Source organism: Typopeltis vanoorti, chromosome 19 (assembly GCF_054136105.1).
Source record: "Typopeltis vanoorti isolate ZY-2024b chromosome 19, IOZ_Tvanoo_1.0, whole genome shotgun sequence".
Classification (NCBI taxonomy): domain Eukaryota; kingdom Metazoa; phylum Arthropoda; class Arachnida; order Uropygi; family Thelyphonidae; genus Typopeltis; species Typopeltis vanoorti.
Genome location: NC_143567.1, coordinates 59,829,960 through 59,854,442, shown reverse-complemented (window position 1 = coordinate 59,854,442; position 24,483 = coordinate 59,829,960). Strand labels below are relative to the sequence as shown.

The following is a 24,483-nucleotide window of genomic DNA, read 5'->3' as shown; positions in this document are numbered from 1 at the left end:
AACACTTGACCAAAGACTAGAGACCGCAGATATGAGAGTCCTGAGAAAGATTAGAGGCGTGAACAGATGGCATCAATGGCAATATCATATTAAAAATGAGGATATTAGGAAAGAACTTGACATTGTCAGCATCCAGGAATGCGTTAGCAGAGCTAATCTCAGGTGGTATGGTCACTTAAATAGAATGGGAGAGGAAAGATTAGCAAAACAAGTGTTCTCTGCCAGGTTGGCAGGAAAACGACCCAGAGGAAGACCAAGATATAGGTGGATTGATACGGTACAAAGTGCCTTAGACGATAGAGATATAAGATATGATAATGTTGGAGTCTTGACAAGTAACAGACTGATTTGGAGGAAAATTGTAGATAGGAAGTTAGTAATGATGTAATTTTTTCATGTAGTACTGTCATATCCTGTACACCCCTTGAGGGTACATGGCAGGAATTTGATGATGATGATGGAGAGGTGATGAAGTGGAATGAAAGCTTTTTTTTAAGAATTAGTATGTGAAAACTCCAAGGAGTGCAAAGACTCATTGAGGAAGGGCACCCACCCCACATCTCTGTCTCGGCCACTCGATCCACCAACTACAGTGAACTGCATCATCTACACCAACGCCATTTACTGCCCACTACCGCCACCACCACCACCACTAGTATTTTCATGGGATTTGAACCCGCAGCCTTTTGGCTGGAGAGCAGATACATTAACCACTCGGCCAACTAAATCAGCTAGAATTAAATTGTCTTGAGCAGTGAGGAGAAAGATGTAAACTTCTTGGGAGAAACAAAATTAGTGCATGTGATTCTAAACATTAGTGTATTGAACTTACTGATGGTGAATGAAAATATTAAATTCAGTGGTGCATTTTTTTTATCTTCCCTACAGTGAACAAGAACACAGTCATTGTGTAAGGTGTTACTTCTATTAAGTAATCATATACTAATTTTTATGAGAAAATTCAAAATTTTGTAATATGCCATTTCATATGTATTTCTGCATCACATAGCTCAGAATCATCTAATGCCTTTTATTCCATTATAGGAAGTAGGCATGGCCTTATAACCCTAACTGGCTTTTAGAGACTGGATGGGCAGTTCAGACTCCACTGGTAGCCAGTCAGAGATAGCTGATCCAAGATTATCACTAATAAATGGCTACTGGTTAAGAGACTGCAAACAAGTGCTGCCATCTCTTGGTACCTAACCCTAACAGGATATATTGTCTGAAATAGTTAGGGTTCTGCAGTTGATATTCTTGAGTTTATGGAACAAAAAAAAAAGTTTCCAGGAGGAAAAACTTCATTCCACTCCCCAACAACTTATTAAATAAGTAATACCATGATTTTCAATTCATCTCTAATGAATGTATTAGTATTACTTCCCATTCTTTCTCTCTCTAAATCTGCCAGTCATTCACACATGGTTTGTATCTCATTAATCTAAGTGAACATTTATTGTACTGTAGTAATTCAAATAAGCCAACTAAATCTAGAATTTTCCTTAATTATTGGTTTCTAATATATCCTTTCATCCCCTCTATGTAGTTTTGGTTTTGATGAAAGCACATTATGCACAGACTTGGGATAAATTCTTGTCCCATGACTATTGTGAATGTGTCAAGTTACATGTCAACATTTAGAATTGAAGGAGGCACAGGAAAATAGTTTGATGTGAAAAAGAAGACGAGTATGCACTTATCTCCACTCTTATTCATCATCTATACAGATCACATCATGATGGAAAATGGCATTAAACCTGATATCAGAATTGGAGATGCTGATCTCAGTTCTTTAGTTTGTTGTATTTTTAAATAAATGCAGGACTGGTCTATAGGATTCCTTAACTAAATCAAATAATGCTATAATAAATTTGAATGAAAATCAACAATAAAAAGACTATTATGAAAATAGGCAGGAACATGGGAAACATGAGCTGAATCCTGAATAGAGAATCTATAGAACAAGTAAAAATATTTCAGATGTTTAGAACAGTTTTTTGGAAAATTAAATATAGAAATAGACAACAGAACAATCAAAGGTAGTATGGTGGGGAATAAAGAATGATTTTATATGGAATAGAGAGAAGTTGTCAAAACATTCAAGTAAGCTATATACAAGATGTTATCCATTTTAACTTCAATCTGAGAACTGGATTAGAAATAAGACAGTTGAGAGACTGGAGACCACAGATATGATAGTTGTGAGAAAAATTAGTGGTGTAAACAGATGGCATCAATGACAGAATCATATTAAAATATTATTAAAAATATCAAGTTCCTTCCTAATATCAAGATGAAGGAACTTGACATTGTTAGTATTAAGGAATGTGTGCACTTTACTAATATGGTATGGTCACAACAGCAGAAAATTGTTGATAGGAAGCTAATAAATAATGTAAACTTTTCAGCATAGTACTGTCATAGTATTCTGTACACCTCTTGATGGTACATATCAAGAATTTGATAATGTGTTACCCTTTTCTTATGATTAATCCCATTTTTCAGGATATTGCTGTTACAGATATATATTATGTAAGGAAGTAAATTTATTTACTTTTTTTTTCTTTTCAAAGAAACGGTATTTCATTTTATGGTATCTCCATAGCTCATTCAGTACCCTTTGGTTGGAAAGATGTAGGTTCAAATCCCATCTAAGAAGTGAAGAACCAGTTTAAGTTTTCAGCTTAAAGGTGAATTAGTTGGTGTCATAAGGAAATAGCAGGACTTTTCTTACCAGACCAACTTACTAGAGAATATATGCAATTAACAGACACAGACTAGGTAGGATTAATTGCCTATTCAGAGAATTAATTAGGTTTCTATGAAGCCAAATCTAACAAATAAGCAGAAGTAAATTTGATGCTTTACCAACATATACAGATTTAGTTTATAAAGATTTGATAGCTTAAAAAATACATTTTCATCAGAACAGTTCAGTACACTATAGAATGTATTATAATATACATATGTAGTTCATTTTATGTAATCATATTTCAGGGAACAGTGTTAATCAAGACAGCAGATGAACTGAAGAATTTTTCTCGTGATGAGGAGACCCTATTAGAACAGGTATGAGTACTATTTTTTTAACATACTAGTTCGTGTTTTCAGTATATAGTCGAGCTTGGGTATAACGAACATCACAGGACTGACAATGTTTCCTCATTATATCCATTACTTACTATATCAGTGATGAGTTAAATCTACTTTCTGCTTTTTTTTAAATCCTCATCTTAGTAAAAAAGATTCTAAATAAACAAAAGAAGTATTAGGGAGGAAAAAATAATGTTTACATACCTAGATATTATTTGTATGAATATGTTTTGATAAACTGCAGTACACTTCCTATTAAACATAATTTTAAAACGATACACTTAAAAACACTACTAATTAATAATAAACATGATTTCAATTAATCCTTTTAAAAACCAATTTAATGATATGTATTTTTATATTGATCCAGCTAACCATTGTTACATACAAAATCATCGCATCCAAATTGTTTAGCAAATTTTTCTCTAGAGTCTTCAAGATTGTACCATCAATGAGAATCATTTAATGGTTCGCTACACTTTGTGTAGTGAACTAGTAAAGCAATGCTCCAAGATTTGTAAGCTCACACTTTCTAAATTTTTTTTCCCCATTTTTGTTTCGGTTATGTTGTTTTCCTGTGCCGATATGTAAACAACTTTATTCTTCCACAATGTCACTACAGTTAAAGAGGACAAAGAAAACTTTTTATACACGTTAACATTTTTCGCATGCTGTTCTAACTCGCAAATAATTTAGACTTGAACCAGGAGAGACATTCTTTGTAGATATGTTTCTGATGGAAGGATTTGTTTTTAACTCAATTTACAGTCATGTCAATGTTTTGGTAAAGTTAGAGAGCAGAGCCAGAGGGCTAGATTCCAGAGAGGTATGTAGTAAGGAGATGGTCCCCAAGGACAAGATTAGGTTATAACCAACTTGTAATATGGTGCATGTGATCATAAAAGCTAAATTGCTCCTTTCATTTTTGTCTATTCCAAGAACTACCTGAGCAATTAAGAATGTTTGCATAGTTACCAAAATTTTTTTGGTATATCTATGTAGCACGTTCATTATAAAAGTGAGCAATTCTATGGGAATATGTGTAAATTAACCTTTTTTTTTTTTTTTTTTTTTTTTTTTTTTTTTTTTTTTTTTTTTTTTGCATATTCATTACAGCCATGATCTTGCTATTTCGGTGCTTGTTACAACAAAGTTTGACTATTTCAAAAGAAACATGAGAGTCCTAACACATCCTGATTATATGCTTAAAACAAGTTTTACGGTTCTTTGTGAATTATTTGACATTCAAAAAAAAAAAATTGTTCTTTATTTATTTATTCTAATAATCACATTTACGCATACACATACCTATCTATAAACTCTTCCAATTTAAGAAGAATATTGAATATTTCTGATTGTTGATTCTTCCTACTGTGAATTTTATCCACAATGCTTATTGGCAACTTGTACTATTCCCCAGTGTAGTGAGAGGGAACAAATTTATACTTCATTTTACTTGACTTACCCAAATGCATCATTATCATCATCATCAAATTATTGCCATGTACCCTCAAGGGGTGTACAGGATATGATAGTACTACATGAAAAATTTACATCATTACTAACTTCTGATCTACAATTTTCCTCCAAATCAGTCTGTTACTTGTCAAGACTCCAACATTGTCAGATCTTATATTTCTATCGTCTAAGGCACTTTGTACCGTATCAATCCACCTATATCTTGGTCTTCCTCTGGGTCATTTTCCTGCCAACCTGGCAGAGAACACTTGTTTTGCTAATCTTTCCTCGCCCATTCTGTTTAAGTGACCATACCACCTGAGATTAGCTCTGCTAACGCATTCCTGGATGTTGACAATGTCAAGTTCTTTCGTAATATCCTCGTTTTTAATATGATATTGCCATTGATGCCATCTGTTCACACCTATAATCTTTCTCAGGACTCTCATATCTGTGGTCCCTAGTCTTTGGTCGTGTTTTACTTCTGACCCAGCTCAGATCCATAAGTTAAAACTGGTTTGAACACTCTCTTGTATACAGCTAATTTAGTGTTCCGACTAATTTCTCTCTTATTCCATATGAATTTATTCAATTGACTTCCCACCATACCAGCTTTGCTGATTCTGTTGTCTATTTTTATATTTAATTTACCATCTTCAGTAAAAATCATGCCTAAGTAGCTGAAATGTTTTACTTGTTCCACAGGTTCTCCATTCACAACACAGTTGACATTTTCAATGATTCTTCCTATTTTCATTGTCTTTGTCTTTTTATTGCTGACCTTCATACCATATCTATTACAATGGTTATTAAATTTAGTCAGAGAATCTTGCAGACTTGTAGTGGATTTATTTAGAAGTATAACATCATCCGCTTAAAGCAAAGAGCCGACATTAACATCTCCAATTTTGATATCATGTTTAATGCCACTTTCCTTCACAATGTGATCCATATAGATAATGAATAACAGAGGGGATAATGTACATCCTTGTTTCACACCAGATTTAACATTAAACCATCTTCCTGTACTTCAATTCTAACTGCTGACTTACAACTCAAATAAAGATTAAGTATTGCTAGGCATAATGCCCCATTGACACCATATAACTGTAGCGTATTGAATAACTTCTCTCTTGGCACCTTGTCATATGCTTTTTCCAAATCGACAAAACTTAAATAGAGATCTCTGTTATATTCCCATTCTTTCTCAACTATTTGTCGTAAAGTGAAGATGTGATGCTGACAGCCTCTATTTGACCTGAATCCAGCTTGTTCTTCACCAAGCTTTTCCTCCACAATTCTTCTTAACTGTTTCTCAAGTATATTTGCATAGATCTTGCCAGGAACACTCAGTAGGGAAATACCTCTGTAATTCTCACATTCAGTTTTATTTCCCTTTTTTTATATGCGTACTATGAGAGCTCTACTCCAATCATTGGAAATTCGTTCCTCTGTCCAGGCTTTCTGAACTATGCAGTGCAGCTACTGTAAGATTCTTATGCCACCATACTTCAGCATTTCTGGTCAAATATCATCTACTCTGGCTGCCCTTCCACATTTCAAGCCTTTGATGGCTTTTTCTGCTTCAAGTATGGATATGTATTCCTGACTGCATGCCTGGTCAGTGTTTTTTACCACTGTGCTGTCATTACTGCTTGTTTCATTTAGCAGTTTTTCAAAGTAATTACTCCATACTTCAAGGATATCTTTTTCTCCCATTTTCATGTCACCTTTATTATCTCTAACTGCTTTTACAGCACTCTTTCTCCCATTCCTAAGCTTCTTCAACAACCTCCAGAATATTTTGCCACCTTCTTGATATTTATTTTCTATATTCTTGCCAAAGTCCTCCCATGACTTTTGTTTAGCTAGTTTTACACAGTGTTTATCATTCTTGCATTTGTCTCTGTATTCTCTAAGAGCACAAGCTGACTTATTTGACAGGAACTTTTGGTATGCTTTCTTCTTTTCCTTCACTGCCTCTTTATCTTCCTGTGTCCACCAGGGAGTTCTGATTTTTTTTTATCCTTGCAGACAACCTCACCACATGCCTCTCTGGCAGAATCAATCAATGTTTCTTTCAGAGTTCCACTGAATCTCCAAGGTTTGATTCCTGTTCTCAAACTCTTTCATTTTTTCTTCAATAATCTTTGTGTATTTTAGTTTACGGTTACTGGTGTCCTGCACCAGGGAGAAAACATCAATATCAACAATAACATATTTTCTTATTCCTTGCCTCTTCTCTCCATGTGTTAGTAATAACCAGTCCATGTCCTGAGCAGAAATCCAACAGATATTTGCTATTATTATTACCTTGCTCTTCACATCTCATCTCATCTTCCTTATACCCTCTTTTACCTTGCGGTGTCGAGGGTCCATTGATCATCGGACCTCACTCCGTTTACAGGATATGGTGGTCAGCCTTATGCCCCGGTGTATCCTGTTGAGTTCTCAAGGCCAGTTTGCCTGCTTTGCAGGATGAAAAACCCCAGAATAAAATGGGGGAAAAACCCTGCTGTCCACGCCCAAGACTGGCTAACTTGGCTATGGCTGAGGAAGATCCTTCAGCTCCTCACGTCACTGATGGGAATCGAACCTAGGACACTCCTTCCCCAGGCATATGGTTGCGAAGCGCACAGCCACTGGGCTAACCATGCGGACCTTAGCTTTGCTCTTTTCTCCAAATTTTCCCAAAATATTTTTGTATGTCTCACAATTATTTCCTACTCTGCTATTTAGATCCCCAACAAGGACCAACTTTTCCTTTTTCATTGTGTCAGTTGCTTTTTTTGAAGCCTCAAAAGAATTCCTCCACTTCTTCCTTAGTAGAACGTTCTGTGGGACCATAGGCACTAATAAGTCTCATTGTCCATTTCCCCATTCTCGTATTTGCCCAGATTACTCTACTTGAGACTGACTGCCATTCAAGAAGATTAGCCTCATATTTTGTGTTGAATACTATGGCTACTCCTTCTTTTCCTTGATTGTCATTCCCTGAATATAACATTTTGTATTATACTACCCAAATGCTTCTTTTGTTATTCATATTGTGGTCTAGATGTTAATTGAAACTAACACAAGAATAATTCTAATGTAAAATCACTATCACTATATTTTTGCAAAATAAAGGAGTTAAGATACCGCTTCCAGTGAGAAAATATATCAGGAACCAATAATCAAATCATTCAGGAAAAAAAAAGTATTGCATAAGAAGATAGCTGACACATGAACATCAGGCATTATTATATGGTGGAGCAGAATACAGGAGAATCCGGGTGCCTGTATTTTGACTTACTGCTGTTTAAATTAATGATATCCTCCCACGTTTCTCATTTGCTGATGTCGGGGGAATATTTTGTTGTTTGCTGATGATGCAAAACTGAAGAGAACAATAGTTAAAGATAGAGTGTAGATATCTTCGAGTTTGATTTTAGGAATTAGTGAATTGAGATGGACTGGAATGGGCCACTTTGATACTGATGATTTCATATGTATTACTCAGACACGAAACCTTCAAAGAAATGGAGTAGCATTCATAGTCAGAAGAGAATATAGAAAATACATTTTTGGTTACAACCCAGTGTCTGGCAGAATAATCCTAATCAGAATAAAGGTATATTCCTGTGAATGTTACACTCATGCATGTGTATACGTCCACTGCAGATGTAAGTGAAGATGAGGTTGAAGAATTGTACAGTAGACTGCAGTATTGATAAAACATATTCTTTTGATATTAAGTGATTGGAATGCAAAAGTGGGAGAAAAAGAATGAGGCATCACTGGAAAATATGGTTTAGGACTGAGGAATGAAGCAGGAAAATAAGGGGTGTTAGAGCTTTTTGTCAAGAACAGTTTCTTTATTGCAAACACTTACTTTCAACAACATAAAAGAAGATTGTACACGTGTGGGGATGAAACCACTACTTCAGCTGGGGGATGAAGTGGTGAATATATAAATTGAAATTTATCAACATGTTTGGAAGAAAATATAAGGCCTGGAGATTGGAAAACATCAATATTCATTCCAGTTCCAAAACGGAATGAAAAGCTTGATAGAAGAAGAAGTGAAAGAAAGTAACATTACAAGCGGAACAAGATCTGTTTAGAAAGATAAATGAACTTTTGTTTAGCTAGTTTTATACATAGCTTAGTTCTCTTACATTTTCTGTGTGTTCTTTTAGTGCACCTGCTGACATATTTATTAGAAACTTTGGGTATGCCTTCTCCTTTTCCAGGACTGCTTTTTGAACTTCTAATGTTTGCCATAGTGGTCTTATTTTTCTATCCTTGCAGACAACTCCCTTGATGAATCACTTATTATTATTTTTATTGTTGTTGCTATCACTTGGGCTCCTAGGTTTGGTTCTTTTTGAGTTGTTTCATTTTTTTCTTGAATAAAGTTTGTGTAGTAGTTGTATTTGCATTCCATCTGTAAAAGCTGCTCAACTTTAATTCTTTTTAAAACTTTCTCAAATATTATTCTTTTCAATATAAAATTAAACTTTACTTGCTCAAAGCTGAATGGTGATAACTTCCAATTTCAAATCCTCTGTATACGCTAGTGTCCTGAACCAGTGAGAAAGCATCATTGTTTCTCATTTATTGCATTTTCTTTCCATGTGGACTTGTGCACATCTTTATGAAGGAACATGGTGGCAATAACTAGTCAATACTTTGAGCAGAAATCCAGCAGGTAGGTACTTGCCATTATTATCCTTGTCCTTTTCTCCAAATTTTCCTATAACATTTCTCTGTGCCTGCTGTTTGCAACTCCATCTTTACCAGTTTTTTCAGCTGTTTGCTCCAATGACTTGAAAAATTTCTCCACTTTTTAGAGGAACCTTTTGTAGGACCATAGGCACAAATAAGTTTCACCATCTACTTCTCTATTTTGAAGTCAGACCATATAACTCTACTTGAAATTGCCTTTTAGTCAATAAATTTATCTTCATGTTTGGTGTTAAATGCTATTGCTACTCCTTCCTTTTTTGATTTTTAAGCAGTCCTGACTATTACATCCTGTACTTAGTAGGATGTAACCTGTTTTAGTCTTCTTTCTCTCGGATACACAATTTATGTTCTGTCCATGTGGTACTTTTCCAGTTCTTCTGTTAAGGTGGAGTATGCTCATCCTGGTTCCCTGACGAAAACAGTGGGGATGTTGTTTAACAAGGTGATGCCCCAACTGCATGAAATCTCATCATGTTATACTGTCATGTAAAATTTGACTGGCTAAGTCCAAATTTACAGCTTATTCTTGTTTATTCAGTACCTGGTGAATACTTTCTAATTGGATGCACCATGTGAAGGTGAGGATTGGACACTAGGTCAGAAACCCTAGTCATTTCTCCTCATTCCTTAGAGGCGATGTGGAGGTCTCCTTTCAGTTATCTGGCTTTAGTGAACCCTGACCATGACATCACAAAGGTGGCAAAATGTTCTGGAGGCTGTTAAAAACTTAAAAATATAAGAGGGTGGTGAGTACTGCAGAGACAATCAGATTATAAAATCATATAAAACAAGATATCCTGGATTTCTGGAGTCATTGCCATTATTTTGAACTATTATTAAATGAAATAAACAGTGGTAGAATGTTGGAAAATATCCAGGAGGAATTTAGTCATGAATACATTGCAATAGTGAGGTTGATAAATCTCTGAAATTATGTAATTTGGAAAATTCAGTTATAGTGGACAGATGATATGTGACTAAAAATGCTCAAATATAGAGGTATAAAAGTTTTATAATCGATACATAGCATAATTCAGAAAGCTGATTTCCAAATAGTGCCCTATCTAAAAAAAAAATTACAGAATTCCTCTTTTCAGATTTTTAAGTAAGATTTATGCTTATATTTTTGATCAGGATCATATTTTTGCTTTAAGTCAGTCAAGAAGTAGAATGTATTTTAATGTAACAAAGACCTGTATTTTACTTTTGTAGATTTGGACAGCTAGAGTTATATGGACTAAACAGGTCATTATATGAAGCAGTACATAGTAAGTTATAAGTTGTCAGTTAGAATTGATGAATGTACAAGAAGATGGTTCAATGTAAAAGCAGGTGAAAGACAAGAATTATTGATTATTAGAAAGCTTTTAATTTTGTGGATTGTAATGAAATCATTAGGAATACCTGTGCATCTAATTCTCTTGATAAGAGAGGGCTGTGTGACAACCAAGAGACTTCAGTAAAACAGTGTTTGAGTGGGAAAAGGGATTCAGCAGGGGTGTATGCTGTTGCCCTATCTGTTTAATATTTATAGTGAATACATTATGAGAATGGCTAATTTAGACAAAGATCCAGCTTGAATGAAGATGGTGGCAGAAAAATAAATAATTCAAGATATGCAGATAATACAACTCTCATAGCAGAAACTAAGGAAGAACTGGAGCAGTTGATTCTGTTGGTTAAGAGAGAAAACAACAAATCCTGGCTTTATTTAAACATCAGCAAAACAAAAGTGATAGCTTCTGACAATTAGGTTGATTTATTTAGCGTATGGCTCACACATGAAAAGTTACATTACATTAATCCTTAATATATATGGCCATAGTAATAGACATATGTACAATAATAAGATATAATACAGTCATAAAAGAGACACTCAAGAATCAAGAATAGGCTACAACTGAATGTCTAGGTTGATTATCCAGTCAACTGCATTTGGCATAGCATGAATGAAGTCTGACAGGTTTCTACTCTATGCACATTGGACACATTCTGCTGTAATATGATTAATTGTCTGGCGGGGTGATCTCCATTCGCACCTGGGTGAGGCAATCATGCCCCATTTGTAAAGGTGGTCTGCACATCTTTCATGGTTGGTGCAGATTAGGTTAAGGGCAGATCAAATTTTCCGAGGTAGGTCAAAATCCGAAGGTATCTGTGTTGGGTCCACTAATTCATGGAAGATCCCTGTTAAAGTGTTACACCAGAACTCTTTCCACTTCTCCTTCATGTTGAAACTTGTCTCTGCAAGAGATTTTTTGCTGTTAAGATTGGAGGGTGCCTTGACTTTAGCCCATTTGTCTTCATGGATTGGAAGATTTTGAATTTCCATGATTTTGCTGTATTCATGTAGAAGAAAGTTGAATGTGTGGAGGCGGAATGTTGCTTAGCTCTGGGAGCCAGTAGGTTGGGGTTGATTTTACAGTTCCAGAAATAAGGCACATAGTGGTGTTAAGCTTAGCATCAACCAAATACGCATGGGTGCTGTTCAGCCATACAGGTGAGCAGTATTCAGCTGTAGAGTAAACGAGGCTAAGAGCAGTGTAGCCAAGCATTATTGCTGAAGCATCCCAAGTTGTTCCACATAGTTTTTGCAGTATATTGTTTCTTGTTTTTAGCTTGTTAATGAGATGTGGTTTAAAAGATAGTGTTGTATCTAGAGAGTAATGCCCAGATATTTCAGGAATCTGTTGTAGCACAGCAGTGTGTGATTGAAGTAGATCATGCGTTCTTTGTTAGCCTAGTTATTGTTCAGGTGAAAGCATGAAATGTCTGTTTTGATAGGATTTGGGCGTAATCTCCATTTGCTGAAGTATTCATCTAGGACTGCAAGGTCGTTTGTTAGTGTATCTTCCATTGTGGCTTGCTTAAGGGTCAAAGCTGTATAACTGAGAGGAGACCTCCACATAACCTTTAAAGGAATGTGGAGAACCGACCAGGGCTTCTGACCTAATGTCCAATCCTCACCTTCTCATGGTGCACCCTGTTGGGTATCTACCCTGGATACTGAACGAACGAGGATGGGCTGGCAATTTGGGATTTAGCTGACCAAATTGTATTCTTATTGGTTAAACCAAAATAAAAAACGATGGTACAACACAACAAAATTTCATGCCGGCTGGGGTGTCACCCGGTTAAACAAGGCTCCCGTTGTTTTCGCAAGGGAACCAGGGCGAACAGCGAAAAGTCAGCTACCGGAACAAATCTGAAAACAAACCCCAACTCAACATCACCAGAGTTAAAGATCGGTACTATCAACATAAGAAACCTGAATGGCAAAGAAATGGAGCTAGCTGAAGAATTAGATAAGTACCAGATCGACATAATAGGGGTGACTGAAACAAAAAACACCAAAACTGGTGAGATCTTTCTGAGCAATAAATACAAAATGTTATATTCAGGCAATGACCATCAAGGAAAAGGAGTAGCCATAGTATTCAACACAAAATACAAGGCTAATCTTCTTGAATGGCAGACAGTCTCAAGTAGAGTAATGTGGGCAAATATGAGAATGGGGAACTGGACAATGAGACTTATTTGTGCCTATGGTCCCACAGAAGGTTCTACTAAGGTAAAAGTGGAGGAATTTTTTGAGGCTTTAGAAAAAGCAACTGACACAATGAAAAAGGAAAAGTTGGTCCTTGTTGGGGATCTAAATAGCAGAGTAGGAAATGATTGTGAGACATACAAAAATATTTTAGGAAAATTTGGAGAAAAGAGCAAAGCTAATAATAATAATGGCAAATATCTGTTGGATTTCTGCTCAGGACATGGACTGGTTATTACTAAACACCATGTCCAACATAAAAATGTGCACAAATTCACATGGAGAGAAGATGCAGCAAGTATTAAGAAAAGTCTCATTGACTATGTTATTGTTGATAGTGATGTTTTCTTCCTGGTGGAGAATGTACAGAGGATTTGAAATTGGAAGTGATCTTTAGTCTTGAGCAGGATAAAATTGAATTTCATATTGAAAAGAATAACATGTAAGAAAGTTTTAAAGCGAATAACAGTTGAGCAGCTCTCAGATGTGAATTGTAGACTAAAATGCACAAAGCTTATTGAAGAAAAAATGAAAGAGTTTGAGAACAAGAATCAAACCGTGGAGATTCAGTGGAACTCTGAAAGAAACATTGATTGATTCTGCCAGAGAGGCATGTGGTGAGGTTGTCTGCAGGGATAAAAAAAAATCAGAACTCCCTGGTGGACACAGGAAGTTATAGAGGCAGTGAAGGAAAAGAAGAAAGCATATCAAAGTTCCTGGCAAATAAGTCAGCTTGTGATCTTAGAGAATACAGAGACAAATGCAAAAATGCTAAACACTGTGTAAAAAAACTAGCTAAACAAAAGTCATGGGAGGACTTTGGCAAGAATTTAGAAAATAAATATCAAGAAGGTGGCAAAATATTCTGGAGGTTGTTGAAGAAGCTTAGGAATGGGGGAAAGAGTGCTGTAAAAGGAGTTAGATATGATAAAGGTGACATGAAAATGGGAGAAAAAGATATCCTTGAAGTATGGAGTAATTACTTTGAAAAACTGCTAAATGAAACAAGCAGTGATAGCATAGCAGTAAAAAATGCTGACCAGGCATGCAGACAGGAATACATATCCATACTTGAAGTAGAAAAAGCCATCAAAGGTTTGAAATGTGGAAAGGCAGCTTGGGTAGATGATATTCGACCAGAAATGCTGAAGTATGGTGGTATAAGAGTCTTACAGTAGCTGCACTGCGTAGTTCAGAAAGCATAGTTCTGGACAGAGGGACGAATTTCCAATGATTGGAGTAGAGCTCTCATAGTACCCATATATAAAAAGGGAAATAAAACAATGTGAGAATTACAGAGGTATTTCCCTACTGAGTGTTCCTGGCAAGATCTATGCAAATATACTTGAGAAACGGTTGAGAAGATTTGTGAAAGAAAAGCTTGGTGAAGAACAAGCTGGATTCAGGCCAAATAGAGGCTGTCAGGATCACATCTTCACTTTACGACAAATAGTCGAGAAAGCGTGGGAATATAACAGAGATCTGTATTTAAGTTTTGTGGATTTGGAAAAGGCATATGACAAGGTGCCAAGAGAAAAGCTATTCAGTACGCTACAGTTATATGGTGTCAATGGGGCATTATATCAAGCAATATGTAGTCTTTATTTGAGTTATAAGTCAGCAGTTAGAATTGAAGGAAGTACAGGAAGATGGTTTAATGTTAAATCTGGTGTTAGACAAGGGTGTACATTATCCCCTCTGTTATTCATTATCTATATGGATCACATTATGAAGGAAAGTGGTATTAAACATGATATCAAAATTGGAGATGTTAATGTCGGCTCTTTGCTTTATGCAGATGATGTTATACTTCTAAATAAATTCGCTACAAGTCTGCAAGATTCTCTGACTAAATTGAATAGCTGTTGTAATAGATATGGTACGAAGGTCAGCAATAAAAAGACAAAGACAATGAAAATAGGCAGAATCATTGAAAATGTCAACTGTCTTATGAATGGAGAACCTGTGGAAGAAGTGAAACATTTCATCTACTTAGGCACGATTTTTACTGAAGATGGTAAATTAAATATAGAAATAGACAACAGAATCAGCAAAGCTGGTATGGTAGGAAGTCAATTGAATAAATTCATATGGAATAAGAGAGAAATTAGTCGGAACACTAAATTAGCTGTATACAAGACTGTGTTCAAACCAGTTTTAACTTATGGATCTGAGAGCTGGGTCAGAAGTAAAACACTTGACCAAAGACTAGAGACCGCAGATATGAGAGTCCTGAGAAGGATTATAGGCGTGAACAGGTGGCATCAATGGCAATATCATATTAAAAACGAGGATATTAGGAAAGAACTTGACATTGTTAACATCTAGGAATGTGTTAGCAGAGCTAATCTCAGGTGGTATGGTCACTTAAACAGAATGGGCAAAGAAAGATTAGAAAAACAAGTGTTCTCTTCCAGGTTGGCAGCAAAGTGACCCAGAGGAAGACCAAGATATAGGTGGATTGATACAGTACAAAGTGCCTTAGATGATAGAAATATAAGATCTGATAATGTTGAAGCCTTGACAAGTAACATACTGATTTGGAGGAAAATTGTAGATGGAAGTTAGGAATGATGTAATTTTTTTCATGTAGTACTATCATATCCTGTACACCCCTTGAGGGTACATGGCAGGAAATTGATGATGATGATCTTCCATTGTAGTAAAATTGGTGTGTCTGGTGGGTAGAGCAATGTCATCAACGTAGCAAAACTTCTTGGAAGCTGTATTAGGCAAATCTGCGATGTATAAGTTAAAAAGGAGGGGAGCCAGAACTGACCCTTGTGGTAGTCTATTATCCAGTGTTCTTTGCTTACTTTTGTTCTAATCCATACACACTTGGAACAGGCGGTTGCTTGGCATGTTATCGATTAGTTTTGTTATTGTTCTGCATGGAGCAACTTGCAGACTGTGCCATGCCTCCAGACTGTATCAAAAGCTGCGGTAAGATCTACTAAAGCTACAGCTGTTTTCCGGCATTGTTGGTAGCCTGCCTCTATATGTGTGGTGAGTGACAGAACCTGATCACAGCAGCTTTGTTTATTTCTGAATCCGGCCTATTCCACTGGGACTTGTTCTATTATCTTAGGGGCAATTCTATTAAGGATGAGCAGCCTTTCTAGGAGCTTATAACAGGTGCTAAGCAGGGCAATTGATTGGTTGTTTTCTGGTTTGTTGTTGGTTTTTCCTGGTTTTAAGATGGGGATAATTTTTGTCCTCTTAAACTCTTTTGGAAGTCTACCAGTCTGGAGGATGTCAGAGAAAAAGCAAGCCAACCATTGTCAGGCATATTGGCCTGTCTTCAACGGGAAATCAGGATGAATTCCATCGAAACCTGGAGCCTTGCCTGGTTTCATATCCATTAGAACAGTGTTAATATCTTCAAGAGGAAAGGGTCTGATGGTCTGTTATTTTCAAATATGTAAGTTCTCTTTTTATTTGAAGAGTGTGTTGTTTGTCCTTGGCGGTATATCTTGATGTGTTGACAATATGTGATGCATATTGGTTGGGAGAAATAGCTGATTGTTCCCATCCAGTCAGGGTGCCATTACCTAGTTTTCTTAGAAGGCTCCATGCTTTTCTACTGGAGTGCCGAAAATCAAGTCTTTCTGCTGTTTCAGTCCATTTCTTCTGTCGGCTGGTCTCAAGGCTGTGGATAAGTTCATCTACACTTTCAGGATCGCCACTCTCTAGATATTCTGATACAGTTTATTACTATTATCTTTCCATCCAGGGATGTGATGGATTTAGTATATTCAGGGAGGAAAGTTTAGACAGGAGAGGGGTGGGGGGAGGAGTACTGCTGATGATAGCAGATGAATTGCAGCCTCTTGGTATGGTCTTCTTACCTACAGCTCCCATGAATCTCTTGTAATTATTGCTTGTTGGAGGAATCCAACGGATATATTTGTCAAGACAGGCAACAAATGTTATCCCAGTCCGCTTTCTGGAAGTTCTAGCGGGGACGTTGGATGGATCTGACAAGGGGTACCTGCAGACCTAATTCTAATATAATTGATCTGTGTTGGCTTCGGGGAAAGTTGGAGAGAACTCTTCTCGATGTAGGTAATGGTCGTCCATTGTTGTCTTGAGTGACGAAGCAGAGGTCGAGGTTGTACTTCCTGTTCCAAGCTGCTGACCTGAAGGAAGATCTATCTTTTGCATTGAAAATTAGGTGTATGTTGTGAATTTCTGCCCATTCAGTCAAAGTCTCTCTGCATTCATTATTGGAAGCATATTTCCATAGCATGTGGTGGTAAACAACCACCCTGCAATGCACATAGGTGGTTAAAATCACCTATGTGCATTGCAGGGTGGTTGTGCATTGTTAGAACTTGTGAAGGCCACAAGAGGGCAGGGAGTTTATACTTGTTGGTAATGGTTATGTTCCCTATCATATTTGATAGGGAACATAACCATTGTTATCAGATGCGCACCGCTGACAATGCTGGTTGTAACAAGGTGGGAATCTTTTAGTGTACTATGTACATAGGTGGCAAAGCCATGTGCATGATGGTGGCTCCAATGCTAATGTAACCAGGAATTCAGCCCCTGCAGTGAAGCTGATCCTCATCCTTACAGTGAGTCTTTTGAATAAGAACAACGTCGACATTGTTGTCATAAAATCTTTGAGAGGTATTCACATTTTGCCCTTAATGTTAATTTGGCAAATTCGGACAACAGGTCCAATATTCCTAGTCATCTTGCCCTTAAGAGAGCTAATGCGTATGTTTGAGTTCATGTGTGCTGTAACCAGGAGATCGAAAAGATAGTCTGGTTGCCAAGTCGCTCTAGCTCTTTAGCGTTATCCAGGGTGCACCACGAGGAGGTGAGCTAGGATTGCACCCCCCCCCCCCCCCCCATTTAGTTGAATTTATGATAGAGGGAGATAAAATAGGGATTGTTGAAAGTTATGATTTACTTGGGGTCCAGAATAAGAAATGATGGTAAATGTAAAGGTGAAATTAAATGAAGGATAGTCATGAGACAAAAAGTTATGTTAAACCTGGCAAGAATTATGAAAGACACAGGTGGGAGTAAGGCCATGAAAGTTAGAATTGTCCAAGCAATGGTATTTGCAGTGGTGATGTATGGATGTGAAAGGCAGATTATTATTAAGAAGAAAAACAGAAAGTGAATTGATTCATTTGAATTATGGGTGTAGAGGAGACTATTAAGAATCCCATGGTTTTAGAGAGTATAAAGGCAATGTTCCTTGGAGGCAACGATCGCTAAATAGAAGTTAACATACTTTGGACATATGCAAGCAGATGAATCATTGGAAAAGGTAATTATGTTGGGGAAGATTGAAGGCATGAGAAGGAGAGGAAGACTGCAAAAGAGTTGGATGGACATCATAAAAGAACACTGAAACAGTTGATCAAAGACTAGGGACCACAGATATGAGCATTCTGAGAAAAACTGAAGAGTGAACAGATGAAATCAGTGGCAAAATCATATAAAAAATGAAGATATTAGGAAGGACCTTTACGTTCATTACATGCAAGAGTGTGTGTGTGTGTGTGTGTGTGTGTGTGTGTGAGAGCAGAATTAATTTATGATGATATAGTCACTTAAACAGTGGAATGGGAGAGGCCAAACAGGTGTGATATCAAAATGGTAAGAAAAACACCTTGAGGAAAATCTAGGTGAATTGATGCAGTCAGGAATATCTTAGTTTGTAATATATGATCTAACAGTATTGCAGTCTTGGTAAATAACAGATTAATTTGGAATAAAATTGTTGCTTGGAAGCTGGTAAGGTAAACTTAATTATTGTACTATAGTATCCATTACGATTGGAAAATTTATGATGTAATCTGTAGGGTAAGAGTTGCTTGTTTGAAATAAAGTAGATGATTAAAGACTGGAAAGTTGTGAATAAAATTAGGATAGTGGCACCTGTGGCAGAACCATATTAAGCATGAAGCTATTTGAAAAAGAATACTTGTCATTCTGGAATGTAAAGCTCTCTTAAGTACAGGCAGTTCTTGCACTTAGATTGAATAAGATGAATGATTAGCATTTTTGCTTCCAAGTTTTGGAAATAAAAATTGCAGGTAAAACAACCTACAAGACATCAAAATTAGACAGATTGATTGCTTTTAAGGTATACTTGAGAATAAAGCTGATCATATCAGATTCCTGACAGACCAATTTAGAAGAAAGTTGTTCATAGAAAATTAGTCATAAAATATTTTACTGTGCTATTATTCTCTAATATGTCCCTGAAGCACTCTCAATATATAAAAAATGATAATGTGGTATTGTAATTTAAGAAGGAAAGGAGTTGGTAAGCCGTTATTCAGAAACATCTGCTTAATTGGTGAGAATAAATTTCACATTTTAAACTATCAGACAAGTAGTTATTTCTGAATTAGGATCTAATTGGCTTTTATTGTTATTATTATTATATAAGGTGATATTGTATAATCTGAGAGGAAGCATAAACCAGTTAATGAATAATATTGAAATCATCAATGTATAATCTCTAGAGGTGTCTCTGATAAAATAACCTCATTCCTTCATTTTAATCTTGCAGTGTGTTCAAATTCTCAGGGAGCCTTATACCATATACTGATTTTGCTTGTGTTTATATTCCAAATGTAAGGAAAAAAAATCAAATGAATGGTAAAACCTTTTTGCATATTTTTAAAATATGCTCATTTTTCTTTTTATTAATTGATTTGATACATAAATTTTGCAGTTTGCAAAATTTATGTATCAAATTCTATTGAATAAAATTTCTTGTACCAAATCCTATTGAATAAAAGTGGCTAATCAGTGCTAGCTTAAAATCAGGTACTACAGATCAAATTTGATTCTTAAACTCACAATATTAAAAAAAAAAAATGTAACAATTTCATCCAAAGAACTATCAGTTTATTGTTGTCGTTCAAAGCTTGATAGTGCCATATCTAGAGTACCATAAAAATTAACAGTCATTCTTTAGTAATTTAAAGATAATGTGTTCAATAACAAAAAAAAAAATTTTTTAAAGATGATTTCATTTTAAGGATTTACTATTTCACTGTTTCCAAATTATAAAGGGATGAAACCTTGAATTTTCAAATCAGACAATCTTCAATTTTCATGAAAATTGGCATTTTTGCATTTAGATTACTAGAATGTGTTATACCCAAAGTAGTTTTAACTGAATGGGAAGATGCATAGGATAATTTCAAGTACTATTACAGATAGTATAACTGTTGTCAGTTAATAGAATATTTAACTACTAATTTTATAATATACTAAAAATAATTTTAAGAAATACAGTAGCAGTGTGCATTCAACATAACATTTGTATATATATAATTCCTTTTTGTTTTCTTTCTTTCTTTTTCTCCTTTAGCACATAAAGTCTATAGTTGATACAGGTGTTAAAGTTGTAGTATCTGGTGGAAAATTTGGCGATATGGCATTGCATTATCTCAACAAATATGGACTCATGGCAGTACGGCTAAATTCAAAATTTGATGTCAGAAGGTTGTGTAAAACAGTTGGTGCTGTTGCTTTACCAAGAATCGTAAGTAATAGATTATGATGTAAGGATTATTTCAAAATTAGCTTTTGCAATCTGAAACATGCATTTTATTCCTGAAGGTTTAGTGATACATTGTTTGCTTGGATTTTTCATATTTATGTTCTTGGGACAAAGAAACTTTAAAGTTCTTGTATTATAAAATTGTGCTCACATTTTATTGACACTTTTTAGTAATATATATTATCTACCATTTTAAAGAACAATGTGTATCAACTTACCATTGTCGAATTCCTGATATGTACCTTGAAGGGGTATACAGGATACAATCATAGTGCTATGTGAAAACGTTTTACATAATTATGGACTTCCTGTCAACAATTTCCCTTCAAATTGGTCTTATCTATCAGGACATCGATATTGTCATGTTTTATAATTTGGTATTCTAAGGCACTTCTGCATCAATCAACTTAGATTTTGCTCATCCTTTGGGTCTTTTTCCTACCATTCTGTCATCAAACATGTTTTGCTAACATTTCCCATTCTCTTTATGATCGGAAATTAGCTCTGCTCAACATTTCTGAATGCTGATAATTTGAAACCTCTAAACAAATTTTCTGTTTCAGTTTCCTTCTTGATATCTTCCTTTTAAGGTTCTACCATTGATGCCATCTGTTCACGCTCCTAATTTTTCTCAGAACTCATTTCTAACCAACCTCTCAGTTCCATATTAAAATTGGTTTGAACACTCTTGTACACAGCTGGTTTAGTATTTTGACTAATTTCCCTCTAATCTACCAGCATTGCTTAACTTGTCTATTTCCATATTTAATTTTACTTTTTTTTCATTAAAAATTGCATCTTCATCATCATCAAATTACCCATGTACCCTCAAGGAGTGTGCAGAATATGATAGTACTACATGAAAAATTTACATCATTACTAATTTCCCATCTAAAATTTTCCTCCAATTCAGTCTGTTACTTGTCAAGACTCCAACACTATCAGATCTTACATTTCTATCATCTAAGGCATTTTGTACCGTATCAATCCATCTATTTCTTGGTTTTCCTCTAGGTCGTTTTCCTGCCACTCTGGCGGAGAACACTTGTTTTGCTAATCTTTCCTCACCCATTCTGTTTAAGTGACCATACCGCCTGAGATTAGCTCTGCTAACACTTTCGTATTTGCTAACAATGTCAAGTCGTTTCCTAATATTCTCGTTTTTAATATGATATTGCCATTGATGCCATCTGTTCACGCCTCTAATCTTTCTCGGGACTCTCATATCTGTGGTCTCTAGTCTTTTGTCAAGTGTTTTACTTCTGACCCAGCCCTCAGATCCATAAGTTAAAACTGGTTTGAACACGGTCTTATATACAGCTAATTTAGTGTTCTGACTAATTTCTCTCTTATTCCACATGAATTTATTCAATTGACTTCCTACCATACCAGCTTTGTTGATTCTGTTGTCTATTTCTATATTTAATTTACCATCTTCACTAAAAATCATGCCTAAGTAGCTGAAACGTTTTACTTTCCACAGGTTCTCCATTCAAAATACAGTTGACATTTTCAATGCGTCTGCCTATTTTCATTATCTTTGTCTTGTTACTGCCTTCATGCCATATCTATTACAACAGTTATTCAATTTAGTCAGTGAATCTTGCAGACTTTTAGCAGATTTATTTAGAAGTATAACATCGTCTACATAAAGCAAAGAGCTGACATTAACATCTCCAATTTTGATATCATGTTTAATGCCACTTTCCTTCATAATGTGATTCATATAGATAATGAATAACAGACGGGATAATGTACATCCTTGTCTCACCAGATTTAACAATAAACTATCTTCCTGTACTTCCTTCAATTCTAACTGCTGACTTACAACTCAAATAAAGACTAAGTATTGCTTGATATAATGCCCCACTGACATCATATAACTGTAGCGTATTGAGTAGCTTCTCTCCTGGCACCTTGTCATATGCCTTTTCCAAATCAAAACTTAAATACAGATCTTTGTTATATTCCCATGCTTTCTCAACTATTTGTCGTAAAGTGAAGATCTGATCCCGACAGCCTCTATTTGGCTTGAATCCAGCTTGTTCTTAACCAAGCTTTTTATCCACAATTCTTCTGAACCGTTTCTCAAGTATATTTGCATAGATCTTGCCAGGAACACTCAGTAGGGAAATACCTCTGTAATTCTCACATTCAGTTTTATTTCTCTTTTTATATATGGATACTATGAGAGCTCTATGCCAATCATTGGGAATTCGTCCCTTTGTCCAGGCTTTCTGAACTATGCAGTTCAGCTACTGTAAGACTTTTATACCACCATAATTCAGCATTTCAGGTCGAATATCATCTACTCCTGCTGCCTTTCCACATTTCAAGCCTTTGATGGCTTTTTCTACTTCAAGTATGGATATGTATTCCTAACTGTATGCCTGTTGAGTGTTTTTTACCACTGTGCTATCACTGCTTGTTTCATTTAGCAATTTTTCTAAGTAATTACTCTATACTTGAAAGATATCTTTATCTCCTGTTTTCATGTCACTTTATGTCATCTCTAACTCCTTTAACAGCACTCTTTCCTCCATTTCTAAGCTTCTTCAACAACCTCCAGAATATTTTGTCACCTTCTTGATATTTATTTTGTATGTTCTTGCCAAAGTCCTTCCATGACTTTTGATATGCTTTCTTCTTTTTCTTCACTGTCTCTTTAACTTCCTGTGTCTACCATGGAGTTCTGATTTTTCTATCCTTGCAGACAACCTCACCACATGCCTCTCTGACTGAATCAATTAGGGTTTTCTTCAAGGCTTGCCACTGAATCTTTAAGGTTTGGTTCCTGTTCTCAAACTCTTTCATTTTTTCTTCAGTAATCATTGTGTATTAAGTTTAAGGGAGATGGTATTACTACTATAAGAAGCCTTTTGGCTTGTTATAGTAGTAATCTTTGTGTATTTTAGTCTACGGTTCACATCTGAGAGCTGCTCAACTTTTATTCGCTTTAAAACTTTCTTACACGTTATTCTTTTCAATATGAAATTCATTTTTATCTTGCTCAAGACTAAATAGTGATCACTTCCAATTTCAAATCCTCTCTACACTCTGGTGTCCTGCACCAGGGAGAAAAGATCACTATCAATAATAACATAGTCAATGAGACTTTTCTTGTTCCTTGCTTTTTCTCTCCATGTGAATTTGTGCACATTTTTATGCATGGTGTTAGTAATAACCAGTCCATGTCCTAAGCAGAAGTCCAATAGATCTTCTCTCTCTCTCTCTCCCATCATCAATGTGGATGATGATGAGGCTGAATGAACTCTTTCCACTTCTCTCTGTCCCGGGAGAGTCTGATCGATTCTGTCCAGTTTGGTGAGGGAGAGAGAGGAAGACCAAGATATAGGTGGATTGATATGGTACAAAGTGCCTTAGACGATAGAAATATAATGTCTGATAATGTTGGAGTCTTGACAAGGATGTCAAAACTCCAACATTATCAGATTATCAATCACATTGGTGAGTACAGGCAAGGCAAACCCGAGAAACCCAAGCTAGACCTGATCTTACTTCATACAATATACAGTTGGTATATCGTATCTGGAGGCTGGTCTTCTACTCTTCTTTCCCTCTACTCTCTCTTACTTCTTACTCCCCCCCCCCCTCCCCCCAAAAATGCTATTAGAGCAACTCGAGGGTGAGGGGGATGACTCTCCTCTCAAACTGTAGTTTCCACTATCTACTGAAAAAAAGTACCTGAATTCAGGTCAAGAAGTGGTGGTTGATGACGGAAACTTAACCGTTGAAACCGAATGAACTCTAATCCAACAGGTATTTGCCATTATTATTGGCTTTGCTCTTTTCTCCAAATTTTCCCAAAATATTTTTGTATGTCTGACAATCATTTCCTACTCTGATATTTAGATCCCCAACAAGGACCAACTTTTTCTTTTTCATTGTGTTAGATGCTTTCTCTAAAGCATGAAAAAATTCCACCACTTCTGCCTTAATAGAACCTTCTGTGAGATCATAGGCACAAATAAGTCTCATTGTCCAGTTCCCCAGTCTCATATTTTCCCACATTACTCTACTTGAGACCACATGCCATTCAAGAAGATTAGCCTCGTATTTTGTGTTGAATACTATGGCTACTCCTTCTTTT

At 35.9% G+C, this 24,483-nt stretch overlaps 1 protein-coding gene across 1 annotated transcript in view; it reads left to right on the top strand.

Moving 5' to 3' along the window:
- The window catches only part of LOC150096155 (T-complex protein 1 subunit theta-like), a 176,128-nt gene that overhangs the window by 107,159 nt on the left and 44,486 nt on the right, over nucleotides 1-24,483 (top strand). The window contains exons 9-10 of the mRNA XM_090409473.1: nucleotides 2,998-3,069; nucleotides 20,181-20,354. Of these exons, the coding sequence (XP_090265599.1) occupies nucleotides 2,998-3,069; nucleotides 20,181-20,354 (246 nt within the window). The remainder of the gene's footprint in view (nucleotides 1-2,997; nucleotides 3,070-20,180; nucleotides 20,355-24,483) is intronic.